At 34.0% G+C, this 22,420-nt stretch overlaps 1 protein-coding gene across 1 annotated transcript in view; it reads right to left on the bottom strand.

Annotated features, from left to right (window-relative positions):
- The window catches only part of NCAM2 (neural cell adhesion molecule 2), a 237,785-nt gene that overhangs the window by 76,563 nt on the left and 138,802 nt on the right, over positions 1–22,420 (bottom strand). Inside the window, 1 exon segment of the mRNA XM_072327161.1 lies at positions 2,187–2,337. Coding sequence (XP_072183262.1) covers positions 2,187–2,337 — 151 coding nt within the window.

Below are 22,420 nucleotides of genomic sequence, written 5' to 3'. Positions count from 1 at the left end.
ATGAAAATGCTTGTATTTCTCGTATTCGAAGAACATCTGTTCAGTATCAGTTAAAGTTTTCAAAACTGGAGATTCCAGTTTTACAAATTTCATTTTACACTTGATTAAATAAAAATATTGTGTTATACACTAAAAATAATCATCACAATGAGTGATCTCTCTGATGATAGAATAATACATCTCTGTTATTTTAAAACTGATTTTATCAGGTCTCTTAACTGCAATGTTTTAAGTTGCATCAAAAAGTGTCTCCACTAAGCATAAATTCAGAATGAAAACAGGATGCTCATCCATGCTCATACACAGAGTGTTTCTATACATATTGCAAATTAAGTGTGCTATTCTAGTCACATTAATTCAATTGGAACATATTGGAATATTTAAATTAATAGTATTAACTTCAAAAATTGCACCCTGAAACATGTTAAAATGAAATTAAGTGTATAAGCACATAAATTTGGTTGTGGTCTTTAATATGAATTCTGTCCTAAGGAATTATTCACTTTCTGTTGCCATTGCATAAAATGTAGCACATTCTATAACTTGTGAATACAAACAAAAACAAACAAACAAACAAACAAAAAAAAAAAACAAAAAAAAAAAAAACAAGACATATCAATATTGAATTTTAGATCATAATGACTACCTAAACTTAATCAAAGAATATATTTTATGTCATTTTATGTGTAGGGTAAGATATGATCTAGAAGTGTACAGAAATTTTAAAGGAGCTTCAATGAACTTTCATTTTCATCACATAAAGATTTTTGTTCCCTCGAATACGTAAAAAGTAAATAACTATCAATAACAATCAATGCACCAGGAAGTCCTGAGTCAGTATTTTAAACTCATATGCTTCTAAAACTATGTTTTGCAAATTTATTTATTTATTTATTTATTTTTAAGTGACTGTGTTAAAGCAATTGTAGTTACTTCTTCTACAACATCCAAGCTGGCACATTTTTGCATTCATAACATCCAATTCCAATGTAAAAAAAAAATCTTGTTTTTCTTTCAGATTTCTTTCCTATATAAACATTAAGAAATGATGGGACATGCAACAGTATACTGAAGTAACTTTCAGAACCCTTCTAGAAATCAATCATTTGATAGTCTGCAATCACTACTGATCTCTGTAGCATAGATCTTACTCTAATGTTTATCTTATTTCAGTGGAAAGACACTCCATCAATTCAGTGGGTTTTACTTTATTTTCACTACAAATACTCTTCATGTAAATCTCACTATGTTACATCACTCATCTAATTGTTCAAAGCTTTGGAAAGCCTTCTGGAAACTCTGTTCAGTGTTTCGTTCTCCCTCATTCATGTAACCATTCAAATATTCAAATACCATTCAAGTAACCCTTCCATCAGTCAAGTTTTCTGTTCACTCGCAAGCTGAAATGTGTCCACTTAAGGTACAGCACAAATGCAAAACAAATGTATCCAGAAAATCTCTAGCAAAACGCAATAATGATGAAATACAAAACATTTTGGTTTTCAGTTTTTGAAGAACTTTGCTTCAGATGTTTGAACAAAAGGGTGTTTTAAGCAACAATTTTCCACTGCAATTTCTTGTATTTGAAAATAAAAACCCTCTGATGGCTTCTAAAACATCAGACTCCTCTCTAAGCAAAAGTATATCTTACTTGACTCATGGACAAAATTCAAAAATTTTGAATAGAACAGTCAGTCCACAAAGCACTCTTTGCAAGTAAAATTGTCACAAACCTTGGACTCCATGAGGAGATGTAACAGACACTTTTAGAGGATTAAGGGAGCTACAAAAATAAAACAAAACAAAGCAAAACAAAACTGAATAGTGATTAATCTCAGAAACTTAAGCTCCAGTCTCAGCTGTTGCTCAAATCAGTCCTTACTGAATACTTTGCACCCACAGCAGTCTCCACTAGACCAAAGACTTGAAATGTAGCTTTAAAGTAGCCAGGAACATTAGAATATGATATGAGATGAAACGCTATTGCATTTAAATCACTGACAAGAGTCATGTAAACTTCAAAAAAGCAAAGATTCCTCCACAGAATTCATTATCGCTAACTACAGAAGTACATGCTTTCTTAAATTATGCAAGTGTAAACATCAAGGAAAAACTGACCTTCCATTAAGAATGTACTTTTGTTTTTAAAACAATTTTTAAAGAGAAAACAAAACATGGGAACTTACATTCAATATCAAGGTACATGCTCTTTTGGTGCCCACCAATTCTACTTGCAGCTTCACAGTCATATCTCCCTGAATCTGACAACTTCACATCTTTAATATGCAGTGACGATTTTCCATGCTGCCCTTTGACTTCTATACGGCCATCTGGGCTCTGTTTACATTGATTTAGGAAAAAGAAAGGTTTTATACAGATATGTATATTTATATATGCTTTATATATTAAACACCACTGATATAGTATGACTGAAAGCATTTCTTCACCTGTGGTGAAACTGTTACTGACAGGTAATTTCTAAATTTGTCAAATTAATTAAAAATATAGAGAAAAGGTGCTGTTCGACTTCTAGGCACTATAATAATGGGAATAAGTACATGCTTAAAGGAACACAGTCAAGGATCACAAAAATTATCAGTTGGCCCGGTTAATGACATACTGAAAGCCTCTTTACGACCTCGTTCATTTTGTTACAATGATGTGGTTAATGAAAATAGTATGTGTAAAATCAGAGTGTCTCATAACACTGTTGGGATTATCACTTCTGTTCTTAAAATCCCCCTGAGTCCCCATGAAACAATGATCAAAATACAAATCCAGTCACAGACCTCTAATTTACATTACTTGTATTTTCTTGTCAGAAGCTTAAAATTGTTAACAATCATGATCCATAAATTTAACTCAAATTTCTGGATTTCATTTTTTTTATCATTGCAAGGAAGAAGGGAAGAAATAAAAATAAATACTAGCTCCCAGTTTCCTAGAAAATAATCATTAATAATAATAATTTTATAATAATAATAAATTTTAATAATTTTAATAATAATTTTATAATAATAATTTTATAATCATTGACTTGATAAAAAATAATTTCCCCATCCCCTAATCCAAACCTATTTGACTTTCAAGACCATAAGAGAGGAGGGAAACCAGTAAAAAAATAATAAAATAATAATAACTAAAAAAAAAAAATCATTGATTTACACTTCAAATTCCATGGAGTACTATACCTGAGAGAAAAAATAAAGTTATTTTTAATCTGACTCTACAAATTACTTGTTCTACAGTATTGGGAAATGTTACTTCTTTGTCTCATTTTTATTTCATTTAAGAAGGAAAAAAAAAAAAAAAAAAAAAGGCTGATACAAAATACTGATGTAAATACTGATGTATACCTACCTTCATTACCGAGATAAGTGGAAATGGGAGAGAAAAAAACTTTAACGTCCAATTCTGTAACTACATACGTTCATAACCTTACACAAGTTGTTTCGTCAGTGAATGCAGGAAAATATGAATACAATTAAGAACACAAATATTAAAAATATTCATATACAGTATCCTTCATATTAGATTTTAAAGAAGGAAAAGAGCATCAGACTCCATGAACACTGAATTTTGTTTCCTGTGAAATTCTCACAGTACATACACGTGGTAATGAAACCTAATGCAGGAGGAAATCTAAATTACTTTGGATCGGTAACCACTAATAAGGCCAGCTATCTCTTATAAAATTTCTAATGCTGAACATTCTGTTTTCATTATACATTTAAAACAAGGAAGAAACAAATGATGAAGTTTCTACTAAACATGCTACTGAACTTCAGTGCTGAAAGTAATGATTTGCAGGAAGAGGATTTCCTGGGATAATTAAAATGCAATTTCTTTAAAACAAATAAAAGCCACAACAATTTTCTAATCTCTAATATACCTATATTTTACAAGCACAATATAAGCATTATTTACCTAACGATTATTTGCTTATCATATATTACATGTACTTTGGCCAATTCATTATTGATTTTACCTTAGGTAGAAGTATTTCTCAAAGAAGTCAAAGTTTAGACTGTGAAAAGATATATACTGAAACAACCTGTAACAATTCATAGAAACAGTGCTACTTTTAGAACATCAAAAGGAAAATATTATCATTTCAATACTAATAGCAAATACTGAAATTCACTATATCATCAAAGAATCATAGAATGGCCTGGGTTGAAAAGGACCCCAATGATCATCAAGTTTCCCCTGCTATTTCCAGGGTTGCCAACCACCAAACCAGGTTGCCCTGGTCTATAGATATTGATATAAATCACTATAAAAGACATTCACAATAATTTACTCCATACTTTCCAAAGCAGAGATACGAGTGTTAATTGATGCTAAGAAAAATAAATAAATAAATAAAAGGAAATAAATAAAGAGAGAGAATCACAAAGCTCTCTAAATAGATATCACAAAAAATGATCCTTCTTGTTTTACCTACTTATTTGCTACTGCTGGAAAATACTCAAAATATTTTGCTATATAGACATTTAGTTAGTACCCAGAGTAACCTTCTGAAGTTGTAAGCACGTTTGAGAAAACATACTTTAATCGAATATGGATAACCAAAAAATAAGAAGTCTTATGGAAAATGAATTTTTAGGTCTCTAGGTTAAAAGAATATGAAAATATAATCAATACTCTGAATGGAAGACTTTTGACAACCACAACACCTATTCTTACTATCACCAAAAAAGAAGCATTTTGAGACTTGATTCAATTAATTTAAAAAACAACTGGATATTTTCATTCAAAATCCACAAAAATGAAAAAAATGCATAACAATTACAGGCAGTAAAATAATTTGGCCTAAATGATTCATAAAATATCAATATTTGAAAATTTACCTCTAGTTTTTCAAAATTGTCTGAGAATGACCTCCTTGAACTTGTTCATTACTGTAGAAAATGTAATATGATTTTTTTTTTTTTTTTTTTTTTTTTTTTTTTTTTTTTTTTTGCTGCAGTCCAGAGAATACATATATTCCTCTGACTACTTTATAAGCAGTTAATTTGTTCCTGGTCCTGTCCTGGAGGTGTCTTACCACAGCACTTCAAAGAATCAAGACTAATTGCTTACAATTCCATTCATTTATCTGTGCTTCACTAAAATACACTGTTGAGCAAATATTCCTGAGAAACAAAAATATATGAAATGTGTGTGCAAATACATTCCAAGAAAATTCTCAAATAAATACATACATACATACATACATAGAAATAGTTGCCTGTGTCTAGAGATGATTCACAGAACATCTAGGACATAAATGCATACCTATTAAAAATGCTATAAAATACAACCATTTTCCACACAGACTTAAAAAATGCCAATGTGTTGGTATTTCATCATTCTATGAAGTAAGCTGGCTAACAGGCATCTGGGTAAATAAACAAAGGACATACTACAAACATGTACAGTAACAACACAAACACTGAAGCACAGCTTGGAAAGAATGGAGCAAAGTGCCAGAAGCTGACTACTTTGGACTCCTTTGTAGAGCAGTGAAGAATGTGGGACAGAAGTATAACACACAGCTTTACCCTGAAGCAAAAACTGAAACCATGCTAGTTATATTTTCCTGATCATTAGAATATATAGAGAAAGAAGTAATCTGCTTATGCAGATATGCAAAATATCTGCATATGTGAATATGCATGTGCACAATATGCATATGCAAAATATGCAAAACAGGGACAGCCCTAACCTTGGATACTGTGCCAATCAGAATTTGATATCCCTTGGTAAAATCTTTCTGATGTTTAATTCACTCCTGCAGTGAGTATGTACAGCACACATTAGTACAATTTCTCTCACAGTAGCAGACCAGAACTGGAAGAGGAAGCACACATAAGAACATGAAGTACACAACATCCCCACTAGGGAAATAGTATAGGTGTTGACATAGGTGAGAACTCAAAACACAGTCTATGTAAATTAATAATGTTAATAACTCTCAAGTCTGCCTGAAATAATAACAGACACAGAATGGTGGAATTCCATTTTTTCTATTTCAAATACCAAAGTGGAAGAGATATTAAAATATGTATGATTCATTCTGCTAAACTGATCTTGGCTTTATTTCTTAGTAGTATTAAAGAATATAAAAAATAGCCAAAACAAAAATCAGGACAGCCAGAATAGCCCATGTGATTCAATACTCATGACTTCTCCTGACTCACTGAATTACTTTGTACAACTGCAGATTATGAATAATCAGTGAAGTCTGAAAAAACATACATGACCAACACAGTTCTAAATCCGTGAACATGTACATCAGAAGGCAAGACATGTACACTCAAGGGAAGAATTGTTTCAATAAACAGACCACTGCATGTCTTGCAGATGCTACAGAAAAACAAAGTATTTAGAAGTTGCTTTTTTTACATCATTTTGGAAATCCCAATAAAAATAAAATATTTTACAACATGACTGAAAGTCAATTAATTTTGTAAATTAAAAAGTCATTAAAAAGTTTTATCTTCAGTAGAGGCTTTGACAAAGTTATCATGTATACATGTATCTGGCTCTGTGAATTTACTCCTCCCTAAAACCACCTGAAAGGAAGTCGTGGAAAGGCGGGGGTCAGCCTCTTCTCCGGAGTAACTAGTGACAGGACTATAGGGCATGGCCTCAAGTTGAACCAGGAGAGATTCAGGCTGGATATTAGGAAAAATTTCTTCAAAAGAGTGGTCGGACACTGGAATGGGCTGCCCAGACTGGTGGCTGAGTCCATGGAGGTGTTCAAGAAACATTCAGAAGCTGTACTAAGGGATGAGATTAAGCGAGCAAATATTGTTGGTAGGTGGATGGTTGGACTAGATAATCTTAGAGGTCTTTTCCAACCTTGGTGATCCTATTATTCTATAATTCTACCCATATAAAACTCTTAATTTAAAATTTCATGTTTCATAGAAAAACAATCTTCAGCATTTCAAATACTGATACCTCTGCTGTCAAAGAAAACAAGAGTGAACAAGATTGCTCTATACAATAAAATTAAAAACAGCAACATTTAACTACCAAAAAAAAAATTAAAAAAAATAAAAAAAAATCATCCTACAATTGCAATATGTTTACTTACAAAACAATAATTAAAAAATGAGTTCTGTCTCATAACTTGAGATGTTAAGAGATTAAAATCTACAGATTCTACAAAAGTAAATAATTTTTATTTTATGACAAGAGTTTGTCATGCTGTACGTGTTATTCTATTACTGGGCTTTTTCTGTTAAGCTCTTCCTGTACTTCTGACATGATTTAAGTTCCACATATGAATATTCCCCACCTCTGGACTGGCTAAAGCTGACCTATCTGAACCAGTGCACAGCTCCAAAACCATGTAAGTGAGCTCCCAGTTTCAAGGGTTCCACATGCTGAAGAGGAATGTAGCTTTCAAGGAATGACGGAATAGTGAGGTGAGAGTACAACACCTGCAAAAATGCATGAACAGCTTCTGGGACAGAATAACCTAGGCTGATACTCTGGAGGATTCAATCTCCACAATCCCGTTGGGGTTTGTCATGGATGTAGCTTAAGAAGTATAATTTCTCAGGAGGGGAGAACTAGATGATAATGGTGCTCACACATTGTCATTCTTTTTGAATTGTAGAAAGCTGTAATTGAGAAGAGGTGAATGCTGCGATTAGCGTTTGAGTTTGATTTATCAACCATTTCTCCAGCTCTCACTGAGGAACTGTAGAACCAAATGAATCCAAATGAGATGAAGTTGTATGACTGCCAAAACATGCATTTGCAGCTTGCTGAAAGCAAACATGGAAGGTGAGAACAGATGCAGGCAGCGGCGACTTGTCTGTAGCTGATTTTAGATAACATCACTTTGACCATTAAAGCAACCCTGATATTCCCTCTCAGACTTCATGGTTTGGCTGACAAAGTACTCCAGGCCTCAAAGTCCAAGCGCATTACTGACACAAAAAAAATCCTGTATTTATAATCTGGATACAGTGAAACTCCTTCAAGATTTTGTGTTGTTTTTTGTTTTTTTTTTCCCCTAATGTTTAAGATTTATTTGTGATCAAAGTGCCATTAATCCCAATAGTTATGCCACTACAGGTCAGTTTTGTCTGTCACTGGTTACCAAATTATGTCTTCTGACATCCTGTGTAATTTAGTGCTGTTTTGGATACAGACTGCACATGTTAACAACAGAAAAAAAAAATGAAGAAACAGTAGCTTAGATTTCAGAGTGATGATTCCTTTATAAAACATGGTGCAACATACTCAAGAAAAGTCAATGTGGGAATACGTAACTTCAGTTACGTTTCTCAAAATCATCCAAGAGAGCTGCTGCAGATGTACATGGTTAAACAGAGGGGAAAAAAAAAAAATAAATCTTTTTTAAATTTCATGCAAAGTTCTTCCTTCTCCAGAGCAAAGCGTAAAAATTGCTAAGGTAAGAACATCTTTGTTCTGTTGTCTTAGTTGTGTTCTGTGTACGCATCACTAAATGTAAACAAATCCTGATTAAAAGAATAGTCTTTGGAATTTCAAGAATCACAATTTTTTTAGGAAGTTTTCTGATTTCAGGATTTGTTCTTAGACATGTGAGGAAATCTTCGTACCAAGTACTTCAGGTTGATGCTTTCTATACGTGAAATTTAAGCAGATTGTGCATGAAACTGTTCCTTGAAGCAGCATGAAAGACAAGACCTTTTGCAAGTTGACATGCTGATACTGAATGATGATAAAATTTCAGAAGTCTATTAAATATGTGACCAAAATTCCTAGTCTGAAAATCTACCTTTGATGATGAGAAAGGGCTGTTAGTCACAACAGCCATCATCGTGTAGAAGCTGATGGAAGCTCCCTTCTGGATTATGGATGGCATATTCACAATATTTCCCCATTTTCTTCAGGTAAATGTATTCTATCCATGCACCTGTTGGAGACAGTAGAAAATTCCAGAGTATTGCTATGTGTATATGCCTTAATGTCCAGTGAATCAGAATAACGGTACAGTAGTGTCTTGGACTTCAGTGATTTTTGCAGTGCTTCTTTTAGAACTGCAGCTCACTTAATATGTACTTCAGCATGCTGCAAATTCTTGAATTGGTTAGAAATTCGGTTTTCCACAAGGATGAAATTAATGAAGAGCCCATTGTTTTCATATCCATAGTGCAACACCAGGGAAGTCACAAAAAAAAGAATCTTGAAGAAAAAGAAATTGTTGTTTTGATTTTCTGTTCATCTGCAGATACAGCAGCTACTTCTAAAGAGCTCAGACTGAAAACTGTAGCAGGTTCTATGCAGGTTTCTAACGCATGTATAATATCAGAAAAAATGTATTCTTGCAAGCTTCATAAAGCATTTAGATATTATGAACTGGTACTTGACTAATTCATGCCAGCATTTCTTTCAAACTTAAGTCACTAAGTAATGAGATACCCAATACACCAAAACCAGATAGTAAGATATAGGGAAAAACAAACAAACAAACAACAAAACAACAACAAAAACAACAACAAACAGAAAAAAAAACAAAAAACAAACAAACAAAAAAAAAAACAACAACCAAAAACAAACCCTCTTTCCTTGGTTGGATTTTACTCACAGAAGACTATGAAACAAAACAATAGAGAAAATAAGAAGATCAGCTATTCAAGATTACTTCCACTAAATAGGCAAATCACAAAAGAGAAACTACTGATGATTATTAATGCCAACATTTATAGCGTCATATGATAAAATCTTGTGGAGTAAAACATGCATTTGTGTTAGTCAGAAAAGTAACAGGAGCATCCACAAACAACTGTGTAGAAGGGTAACAAAAATTATTATATCAGTATTAACAACATATATACCTTGTAATTAGTAATTCTGATTCATGGATAAATAATATTGTACTTTGTGGTTTTATTTCTCAGAACTTTACTGATCTGCATCTACCTCAGCTAAGATGCCATCAGCATAAGTGACTCAGATGGAGTCTGACCAGCAAAATTCTCAGAAATAAGACCATTAAGCCACAACAGTCTTATTCAATAAATATAATAATGAACAAAAAAATTAAAATAAAAAAAAAGAGAGAAACTAAAAATAATGGTTCTACTACACAATTATGTTTTCTTTTGTAATGAAATCTTGTTGATTGCTTAACTGGATAAATGAGAATGACACATACATGGTTACAGGCTACCTTTGTAAATCTTTAAAATGACTGAGAAATGTGTCCACCATCAGTTCAAATTAGTCACAAGACCTTACAGAAAAGAATGAATATGGGAATATTTCAGCAAAAGCACAGGGCTTCAAACAAGTATTAACATGGTATCAAGCACTGCTGAAATTTAATATACTGTGATTTCCTAGAATTTATTCTTCGGCACTTCCTTGACCTCTGTGCATATAAAAAATAAATACCACTATTAAATATAAAATGTTTCAGTAACAATGAATAAGCTTATTCAAAAAAGGAACTACAACATTGCCCTGTTTCTATTCATATCCAAATTTTAGCTGAAGAAATCGTTAGTATAATGAAAATATACCACTGTCCTATGCTGAAGTGCCTATACAGAGTTCTCCTTATGAGACGATAGAAAACAGCATGAAAACATGGAAACATCAAGCACTGGGACCCACCTGTCCTTCAAGCAGGAATTGTAGCCCATTGAGTACAATTTCATAGTTATTTACAAAGGCTCTGTATTGACCCAGCAGTGAAGAACTCTCTCAGGACTTAATCAGTGGTTGCCTTGGTAGGAGGTAATTTAAGCTTGTTTCAGGATTACAAGATCCTTTGTCATTAGGTAACTACCTAAATTTGTTTCTGCTTAGCAACGAGCCCCCGTGTATGGAAAATGTTGAAAAGTTATTACCCTTGAATCTTATTAGGGATTAGAGGAGGTGGCTCTGTAACTCTGTATCTAACCACTAATATCTAACCACCATTCTAATCAATCTGATCACTTATATCAGTGAAAATAGTGAAACTATAGCCAAAAACCAACAGATAAAAAAAAAACAAAAAACAAAAAACAAACAAACAAAAAAAAACCAACGCCTGTAATATGCCTGCAATACAGAATAGACTTCAACCTAATTGAAGTAGGGAAGAAAACACGGTATGAGTTAGGTTTCATTTAAATAGGTTGACTTGAGCCATTTCTATATTTCGCTGGAGAAGAATTTAGGAAACTGATGAATTGCAAAACCCTTCTTCTCAATTTTATTTTATTTTTTTAATTGAGGAAAATTAGCACTGTCAACTAGAGGTCTCAGGGGAGGACTGGAAGGATGATTATAACAATGTGAAGAAAACTAGGAATATTTTTATAATAAATATATAAAATAAATATAATAAACCATAATTTTATTATTTCTGTAGTATGTTCATGACTAGGATTAAATTGTTGGTACTATAACTGGAGTAAGAATAATGTTTTCCTCTATTCTGCTTTAACTGATAACATTACCTGGATCAGTAACACATTATTGGAAGTCTGCATGCCTACTTACTCATTAAGCTCTTCTGTAACGATATAAAATAATTCCTCAATTTGCATCTACTCCAGGAACGTCAACCTAAACTTACTGCATTTGTATATTTGTTTACTTAATTTTAGTATGTTTTAAGCTCAAACCATGACCAAGTTGCTTTCGTTGTTTTAACTGCAGGAATAACTGGTACGGTGAAGGTATGCAGTTAACTGCAGTGTGAAACTGTCCATAGAGAATAGCACAGCATCTGCTTTCTTTAAAAAAAAAAAAAAAAAAAAAAAAAAAAAGTAACAGAGCTTGAGATTCTCTTATGGATTTGTTCAGTAGTTGTATGCAGCTTGGGATTCTTTCCAGTTTTCTGAAAAGGTGATGTATCTTTTATGAAAATGACTACGGCTAGACAGCAGACAGAAAGTCTGTCTGGAAACTGGGATAAGGTAGAGCCCTGCAGCGGTATACAAGCAACAAGGCTTCCTTAGGGGAAGGAAAGGCACAGAAAGCCAGAAATATCTAACCTGAGTGATGAGGGGTGGGGGAATTGTTTGCAGCAGGACACAGATCTAAATGTCAGACCTCAAAGATCAAAAAGTCTGCTCACAAAACCAGAGAAGTCTGTAGGGCTTTTCACTACTTGAGAAACAACAGGAAATTATTGTAGTAGTAAAACAAAACAAAACAGAAAACCAAGAGAAGAACTAACCTGGACAGATCTGAAAGGACAAGATTATTTGTTTTCAAGCCATTTTATTTAATTAATATCATCTGCACTTCTCTATTTATATTTCTGAATTTATTTATATGTAGAGATATAAGTAAAAGTTTATGCTGTAAAAATGAAATTGGGAGGAGCCTATTATGGAAAAACCTGCTGCTACTAGAGTTTGAAGCAAGTTGGACAGCAGCAGAGACCCTGGCATGGCAGCACAAGAAGAAATCCATGTGTCAGCCCTCAATCCCCTGTAATGCTCAGAAGGATGTGTGGAAGAGACAGCAGTCAGTGAGGAAAATAATGAAGATGAGCCTGGAAAGAAAAAATGTTACGGGAAGCTCTTTTAGTTTTGTCTTTATTTCTAAATTATCATACTCTACTCTTACAGTGACAATAAATGAAATGAACTTCGCTCAAGTTGAATATGCTTTGCCTGCGATAGTAATTGATAAGTGCTCTCCCTGTCTTCAGCTCAGCTCAGGAGCTTTCCTTTCTTATTTTCTCCCTCTGTCCTGCTGGGGAAGGAATAGGAGAGTAGCTGAGTAAGCAGCTGGGAACTGGCCTAACTCAGACCACCAGAACTGGCTTCAGAGTAGGCTGACAGGAGCTAATGGCCTCTTGGTGGGTCATTAGTAGGGGTAAAAGTTTTCATTTTCTTTCTTTGTACAGCTACCAATTCTCAGCCTTACCCAATGCAGTTAACAATAAAACTGTCAAAGATTACAATAGTTGAGGATATTTCATGAGCAAAAGCATTCATGTTATTTAATATCTGGGCATTTGCTACAAGATAAATGACTAGTTTTTAATGTTTTACGATTACACAATTTTATTTTAACAAATAAGCTAAAGGTAAACAAGGACTGATCTGTTTGTATGAACCAGCACATCTTCATACAGAATAAGTAAATATTTTAGCATAATTAGAACCTATTTCCTAAATACAGTGACCTAAGGGCATGAGAATTTCCATCAGCAATCTATGAAACGTAAAGAACTCTTAGAGATCTTTATTTTCAATACGTACGATATTGCTTTTGGGTGAGTGAAATTTTTATCTGAATAAAGTCTTACTACAATGTTATTACTACTTGAATCACTTTGAATGTATAATTAAAAAACAAACAAACAAGCAAACAAACAAAAAAACAATAAACAAAGAAACCATTAAGAAGCACTGACAACTGTGGCCAAGGCCTAAATAATATTTATACTGTAATTTTTTTTTTTTTTTCCTCTCCATCTAAAAGCTGTGGAGTCATTCTGTCTTCCAATGAGATTCTGCACTCTCACATTTTCTAAATTAAAACAGAAAATAATTATCAATCAACAGATTGTAACCCCAAGTTGCATTTCTAAAATATGCTGGTAAAACAGTAGGGTTTGTTTTTGTTTTGTTTTTCATGTAGACCTTTAGATATTCACAAAATGATTTTTTAATTGCCAATTTCTGAATTAAGAAAACTATTGTTGCATAACAGTATGCTAAAACAATATATTATTACCATGTAATATAACCGGGAGCACTTTAATATTATGTATCAGCTATCTATTAAGTATATTAAACCATGTTAAATGGTCAGCTTCCAGTAAGATAAAGATTACCATATACAATTAATTCATTGAATTCTGACATAGGTGTCACAACTTGATTTGCATAAGCAGAAATTTATGCAAAGTAAAGAAAAAAAAATCTTACTGTTAATACCATTATTCATTTTAATGTGACACATAGAAATTTTAATAACACAGATTTACTCTGCACATAAATGAGTGTTGCTATTTAGACCATGGATCAGAGCTCTGACAAACAGTCCAGTCATGCAGATTTAAGAAATATTAACATTAGAGGGTGCCAGTAAGGGCAGGACAAGCAGTTTTCTATTTTCCCATTGGAAAGGGAATATTGCACTACACTTGAGGTTTGGTTCCACAGTCTCCCAGCCACCACAGATGACAAACGCCAGTTCATCAACATTATTGTGTTAAGCCACCAAAATGTGACTTTGAAATCATAGAATTGGTATTAATAGAAAAATAGCAAACGAGTGTATGCACAGAGCTAAAATGATACAGTGAAAATGTGGTAAGAAAATAAATTTCTTAACAGCATAAAGAGGGCATTAAAAATATATTAAGAACTAATTATTATATTGAGTTTAGATAGTTTTTTAAACAAATCAAACAATAGATTGAGCCAGGACCCTTGCTTTCAAACCATTCTCATTTTGCCAGAAGTCTAAATACAAATCCTTTCGTTTTCTTCTAACATGCAAGGAGAATAATCCTAATATTCAAACTGCTTTTCATCAGGAAAACTGATAACAGGTTACAGAAAAATATATTTTTCCAGCATTCCACTGTTGGTTGTGCTACAGCCTGTATTTCTCATTTCACATGAGTTTCCATGGTACCTAGGAGATTTATCTTTTCCAAAGTCTCTAAAGAATATCTTGTTAAATCAGTGAACAATACCAACTGAGATCAATTTATAACATGTAGCTGTAGTACTTCACGTATCATCAGTTATATCTTGATAATACCATTAAAGACTATATAATACAACTGATAATTAGAAACTCATAAAACAATCTTTAGTATAGCAGAAGCAATGAATGAATATTCAAGTCCAAGCTGCACTGTTATCATAGGAAATACTGGTCAAAAAATGTTCCCTGATAATTTTAACCTTCATTAGTATAAGAGACAGATCATCACCACTGATGACTAAATGGAAAGGGCTAATATTGTGTGTCACTTAGAAGCCTGTGTTGTTGTATTAGGCATCAGCGAGATCTCGTGCTGTAACGCGATAGGAAAGCGGAGGAAAGACTGTGTAGCTTTATTTCAGCCTGTGAATGCAATGTCATATCCTAGAGAAAGTACCAAGAAATATATACTTGCTCCATAAGCAAATGATTTAAAAATAGAAGACAATTTTTAAGTTTATAATATAACTTAGGTAGAAATAGGATCATTCATTTACAGAATAAAAAAAATCTGCAGTTAAGTTTAGATTTCATGACAATTGATTAAAGTAGTGATGCTCCATTTTCCCTAACTCACTTAAGCTTTTAATATAGCAGAGCTGTTAAAATCTACATTTTCTTGGCTGTCTGTCATTTTTCAAGAATGCAAAGAGCAACAACTTTACCTACCGAATTCTGTCCCACATACGAAGTTTCAATGAAAGGAAGAACTGCAGAATGGTCACAGCACCAGCTGCTCAAGTTCAAGCAGTGTTTGTACAATGCCCTCAGACACAGGATTTGAATCTTGGATGGTCCTATGCGGAGCCAGAAGTTGGACTCAATCATCCTGGTGGGCCCCTTCAAAGTCAGGATATTCTATGGTGTTTGTTTGTATTTTTAATTCTGAGCTACTGTGAACTAAAACAAGTATCAATTCAACTTGCATACATTTATAGATGTGTACATGCACAGCCATTTAACTCTGTTCTGTGTCATAGAGCATTTAATTTGTCTTCTAAAGGAGGAATAAATCTAAGGGCCTTCTGGTCAAGTGGCTGAGACTTCGTATGGAGTTGTCAAATATAGCCACTGGTCAAACCTGCATTAGGGAAGATGTTACAGTACATCAAAATAATTTTTAAGTTCAGTTATGGCTTCACTTACATATCACTGCTGATATTGTTACCAAAAAGAGAAGGGAACTCAGATGAATGGTTGTACTGCTTATGAATTCTGAAATATACACATTGGTTTGCAGCTTTCTTAATGCCATGCTTCATCAGCTCAGTCAGGAAAACTGCTTTTTATTTTCTCATCCAACTGCACATTATCTTAGGCTTCTGAAATCAATCATCCTACCAAAATACTCTCCCAGAACTGTACACTATCATTTTTAGCTCCTGAAGAACTTATCCCAACACTACAAATATTGCATCTGAACTGTGCCATAAGAAATTGCCATAGAAAAGATGAAGGAGCCCCAGCACATGCAGATTTCATTGCATCTGATGACTGGTAAGAGTATATTATCTATACGTGCTTCACAGTTTGCATATGCCAGAGTATCTAAGCCCATATAGCTCCAGCAGCATCAATTATCTAACACTGTGTGCCCCCGGTGGTGCACGGTGTTAGAACCGCCGCTTGCAACACTGGAGGCCCGGGTTCGAATCCCCCCTGTGGCGCAAGTGGTAGAAGTGCCACTCTGCTACACTAGAGGGCTCAAATCCCGGGAGTTGGACTCAATGATCTCTAAGGTCCCTTCCAACTCGCACAATACTATGATACTATGATGATGTAACGTCAGCTTCAGGTGTTCCACTCATTTACAAGTTCTTTTGTATTTACCTTCTCCTTCCAGTCAAAATATTCTCACTAACATTTCATACCCTCAACATGTGATGCCCATTATGATTCATTTTGGGGGGAGGGGAGGTTGAAAAAGAAAAAAAAAAAAAAGAAAAAAAGAAAAAAAGAAAAAAAAAGAGGCCTCATGCTCCATGTGTATCTTCTCATTTCTATGTAAAGAGAATGGCTAGAGTGGTGGCCATCAGCTGCCTGTCCACTGCCAAGGTACCTACCCAGTCAATGATGCTGATGATGGTTGAACTATTTGCAGTTTCTCGACTGCACAGTCATCAGCACTGTGTGAATCAACTGCAGAAGCCTATGGTAGCTGTTCTGGCCTGCAGCGCAACAGCAATAATAGTCTATGGCATTATAAGTAGAAGCTGCTTGCACAAGGATGTGAAAAGATTTTCTTTACCAACGCAAGGAGACTTGCCACTTATAGTCTTCAAACTATTCGAAAAGGATAAATTCCTGAGATTAACTTATGAAGGCTGAGATTTGCATAGGTCATAAAAAGAAAGAAATCTACTGGTATTTAAAATATCCTCAATTGATATACATATGTGCTTTTTCTTTCTGTATAAGTCATCTATTAAATAAAAAGCTCATCCTTGACATAAGAATATATAAATTCTCTTTACTATCTCAAAATAAAAGCAATGCAGTTTCCTAACATTTACCCTAAAATTGCTTCTCTAACATTGCATCTTTTTGTGAGATAACAATGGCTAACATAGGTAGTGCAAAAAATTTCAAATCAATTACGTTAATACTTGTGAGAGCTGAAGTGGAGTTAAGAGGATTGGGTAAAAAGCAGAGTTGACATTTCAGAGAAGAAAACAAAACAAACCTCAAGTCTTTTGCCTATTGCTGGATCATGACAACTATGAAAAAAACTACAAACTCCTAACAGTTATGTTTTATATGCCAATATAGAGTAAAATCAAACTTGGAAAAGAACTGCTGGTCTGGGCTTTGCCATACATAGAAAATAGGAAATAATTACACAGGGACACACAGCACAGTGAATGCAAGAAAGCAGAACTCAAACTTTCAGGCTATCTCTATAACTCTAAATATTATCTTTAAAATCTGAGATCCTTTTACTTGTGCATAAAGATAGAATAGTGTAAGGTATTTCAAAGACATTTGGCTAATTTCTAACAAGTTTATATGAAATGAAATAATATCATTTTTCTTTTTTAACCAGTTACTCCAGATAATGAGGCATTATAAAACTAGAGTGCTGGACGGACACAGGACTGTGATCTCTGTGTAGTAAATTTTCTTTCATTTTCGTTTTATATGTTTAGAATGCAAATTCTTCAGGGTACAGATTGTCTTTTTGCACACATGCTACATAAAGAGAGATACTGTCTCAAATCACTGCCCATCTGTTATTGTTATTTGTATTCCAAAATAGAGCTTGAAATGGTAATTACAAACTACACTGGTCGGCTTTCATAATTGTGCTAGAATTAGTTAAGGAAGATGCAGCATGAAACCTTGACTTCATACTACTGCAGAATGCATAGAAATCAATGATATTTTTTATCTTAGAGAACCAGGGTATGTTCTCATGTGGGGTTGTGCATGGGTATGTGAACATGTGTCCAAAATACATTTTATAAGTGATTACAGCAAATCAAATCCAGTCAGTATCCTTCCTTCTGTTCTATGAAAGTGTAACTCTTCTCCTGCCTATTTTTACTGGGAAAAGGTCCAGGCCTTCTGAATGCACAGAAGTCTGTAGGATCAGACCATTTTAAAACACAGACAAAAGAGGTAATGGCCAGGTTGGCATGTCAGTGACAGAACGTGCAATGCTGAGGAAGGAGCGGGGCAACAGAAGTGTAGAAACAAAGTACATACACCGTACACAGAGTTTTGGCTTCACGCTGAAACAGTGGCTGAAGCTCTAATCATGGAGTAAATCTCCATTTCAATTTTCAAATCTTAAAGGGTGAGCCAAATGCTTTCTGTCACACCTAATCATTCATTTACTCAGGCTTACCCGCTCTTATGCAGTTATGAGTTATAAAGCTATAAAAGCATTATAGAGGTCATCTATTGTAGCTGCCTGGAAAACTTTCCATTTAAACTTTCAGCAGAGGTCAGAGGAAGGGGAAAGACACTTTTATTTCAAATTCTCAATGAAAAGGAGACCACACTGTGTTACAGATTGTTCCAAAGGCTAACTGGAAATAAAGGAGAGAGGAGAAAGTTTCTTCATGCCTTGTTTGAAATCACTGGGCTTCAATTTTCAAATACACAGATCTGATACACTGAAAATCCTTTATCAAAGTTATGCTTTCTTTAGAGATAATTATAGACCTCTTACTGATTAGCATTCAGTTTCTTAAGCCCAGTAGGGTTACTTCTTTGATCTATGACTTTGGTGCATATTTTCCCTTCTTTTGCACACAATCATTTCAAAACTCAGAAAAGTCTATGTCCCAGTTATAAAAAACATCATTTAAAATACCACACAATTTTGGCTTTGTGAAGGCTACAAATGATCTCACATTCAGACCTCTTCCTTCTTCAGTGATTACTCTTAAATCAAGGCTATCATTTAAAATGCACTCACCACAACTCACTCATTTACTTGACAGGGTATTTCTTAGGTAGCTATCCTCAGCAGGATTATGTAGCCATGATACTTGGTGCACCAAATGTCTATCTGCAGCCTGATGCTATCATCAAAGCTGTCAAGAGAAGAGGGAGCAGACCATGCACTTCTGGGATTGCTTAGTATGGAGAAGAGGAAGCTCAGGGGAAGACCTGATCGCTCTAGTACAACTACCTGAAAGGAGGTTGCAGCAAGGTGGGAGTTGGTCTGTTTTCCCAGGTAACGGTGGTAGAATGAGAGTTAATGGCCCTAAGTTGAGTCATGGAAGACACAGTTTGGATATTAGGAAAAAATTCTTCTCAGAAAGAGTAATGAGTCACTGAAACAGGCTGCCCAGGGAAGCGGTGAAGTCTCCGAAGGAATCTCATGAGATTTTTCAAGAAGCATGTAGATGTGGCACCGAGGGACATGGTTATTGGGCATGGTGGGGATGGGCTGATGGTTGGACTAGATAATCTTAGAGATCTTTTCTAACCTCAATTACTCTAATGTTTACTGTCCTAAACAGTCATGTCTGCTCAGTGTACATGGCTTCTGAAGAACTTCTGTAAGACAAGTGAATCCTCACTGCAGAATTCTGGTTGCTTGTTAATATTTTTTCCCCTATATCAAGAAGTTAAATATGTAGTCTTAAGTGATTTCTACTATCGATTATGTGCCCTAAACCTTTTCTACAAGAAACTTTTAAGATGGCAAGTATGAACAAAGAACAATTCATTCTTCATGCCTTAAAACAGTACAGAGGAAATACATACCTGTATTTGCAGCTGGACTTACAAGCCTACTGGCTTTGTCACTAAATCTATTGCCTCAAAAATATTTAGCATTTATCACACTGTCCCTGTTAATTTTGGTAGTAAAACAACTTAGATTTTTAATCTATGCTGTGTCAGTTTGACAAGATCTATTTGCAGTGAAACAATCAATGATTACTGAAAAAATATGTATTGCATCTACTTCATTTTTGCTAGTATTTTGCAGAGGAATAAGTCATGCAGACTATAGTTATCCTATTAGCTACTGCCACACTTATTTTTCTTTCCAAGCTCTTTGGAACTTGAGAGTGTTCTGGGATTTACTGAAAATCAGCAGCATGAGCCTGAAACATTTCTTGGCCATCTCTCATTTCTTTATATATTATGTGTCACCTACATAAATGCATTTAAACTTGTAACTAGTCAATACAAAGGTGTCAAAGCCTGCAAAGTGAACGACAAAAAGCTGTAGAAAGTGCTTAATGTCTTCTGCACAGTTCTGAGAAGCGTAAAGGGTCCACCAGTAGCAGTAAGGGAAGTAAAAATCAAACAAGCCTGCAAGAATACTTATTCACTACAGAGCGTCCAGGTATCATTATAAAAATTGTGGTAACCAGCCTAAGTGATTACAGTCAAGGTTTAGGACGACAAGTCCAGAGCAGCCAGCAATAATCCTATTAAATTTCATAACTGAACCCCCCCCCAAAAAAAACTCTATTATGTTTTGAAGATGACAGAAAATACTTTGAATGAGAGATACAGCAGCCTGCATTTGTGCAATCTCACAGACTCTGCTAATTTCAAGGGAACTACTGTTTCTTTCCAATTGGAAAAAGCTTGGAATTTTGGTAATAAATGTTGATTTAATATACCTATAAGGGAAGGCAACGACATTAGCCAGTAATAATAAAATAAGCTTTCATACAGGAAAAAATAATGGTCACGATTCACAAAGACATAGATATCTCTCATTAATATTGAATCTTTGTTAAATCAGAATCCCATAAACCAAAGGATGCCTCAAATTTTGCATTACTGTAGTCAATCCAGTATGTTTTGGGAGGAAGAGAAAGGAAAGAAGGAATTATTACATAATTTTGGCCTCACATAAAAAGCTTTCCATATGTTCTTTCATCAAATTAATTTTGGTTTTGAGAAATTAAAATGCCACTGCATTTATTTCTGGCAAAGAAATACTTCAGGCAACATTCCAAATTTATGGAACTGTTAAACACTTCAGACAGCCATTCTGTAACTACCCATACAAGCTGTACTTGCGTTTCAGCAAAACAAGAACAAGACTGAGGAGATACGTTGAAAAATAAAGCTATAACTGAAAATTATAACACTTTCTGATCTTTAATCACTATCATTGTAATTGTTTTGGTTACAGCAAATCTCACAACTTCTACAGTGAAATAAAAAATAAAAAAAATCACCACCATCTCCTCAGTAAACACTCAGTTCAACAAAAAAGATTCATCAACTACAGTCTGCACCAACTTTTTTTTTTTTTTTCTTTAAACTACTAAATAATTCAAAAAATGAATTCACTGAATGTAGACAATATATATATATATTATGTTTATGCAAGTACATCTGGTGACTGGACACCATTTCAAGTTATTACATACATAATAAATAACTTGAGTTTAAGACTGTTTTTTTTTTTTAAACCTATTTTCTTCAACTCACCTTTTTTCTTCTCTTTCTTGCTGCAGGACATTGCTGTATTACTCAATAAACATTCAACAATTTATTCACCACCAATCTGGTATCCTATTAACCTATTCACAAAATTTGGCAGGAAAGCTCTAGTTAAGTAATTCTTTGCTCCTTAGAGTGTTGCAAAACCGCATGGAAAATTAAGAAACTTATTTTATAACGTAAGACATAAAGTATTTCAGAACAGTTATTCACCATTTGGCAAAAACCCTCTCATGAGCAATACAGTGAAAGTTCTTTCACTGGCAAGAAAAATAATAAAACCATCTAACTATTTTCTTCTTATCTTTTATACACAAAAACTGTTACCCAGATAATATTGACACGTCTAAAGAGTACAACCACCTGTACTCTGAATTAAGAATATAATACCCTATTATTTGAGTACTGGACAAAAAGCAAATTTCAACTGCATCAATATGTTTATCTTGTTTCTGCAATCTGCTTTCATTTTCAGGTACAACTATTTTAGGACAATTCCAAACACAAGTGAAAAAACACATTTTTAATATCTGAACTAAGCATAGACTTGATGCATTAGAAAGACCATCTTTAGTTTGAAATAGTTAAGAAGAGAATCTGTTCTGATTAATGCAAAACTACTTGGAAAAATAATAAGAAAAATAAAAGATGTTTCTCTTTAATGGAAATCACAGAACAGGAAAATGGAAATGGTAGACACAACCTCATATGAACTGCAACAATGCCAGGAGGGGTGGAGTAGAAGAACTGACCAGAAAAATCATTCCCCATTACAACATAACAATAAATCTAAGTAATTCCTTAATACATGTAGGTCCCACTAAAAGTG

Source organism: Excalfactoria chinensis, chromosome 1, assembly GCF_039878825.1.
Source record: "Excalfactoria chinensis isolate bCotChi1 chromosome 1, bCotChi1.hap2, whole genome shotgun sequence".
In the NCBI taxonomy this organism is placed as follows: domain Eukaryota; kingdom Metazoa; phylum Chordata; class Aves; order Galliformes; family Phasianidae; genus Excalfactoria; species Excalfactoria chinensis.
Note: the sequence above shows the minus strand (reverse complement) of the source record. Positions and strands in the feature narration are given on the sequence as shown.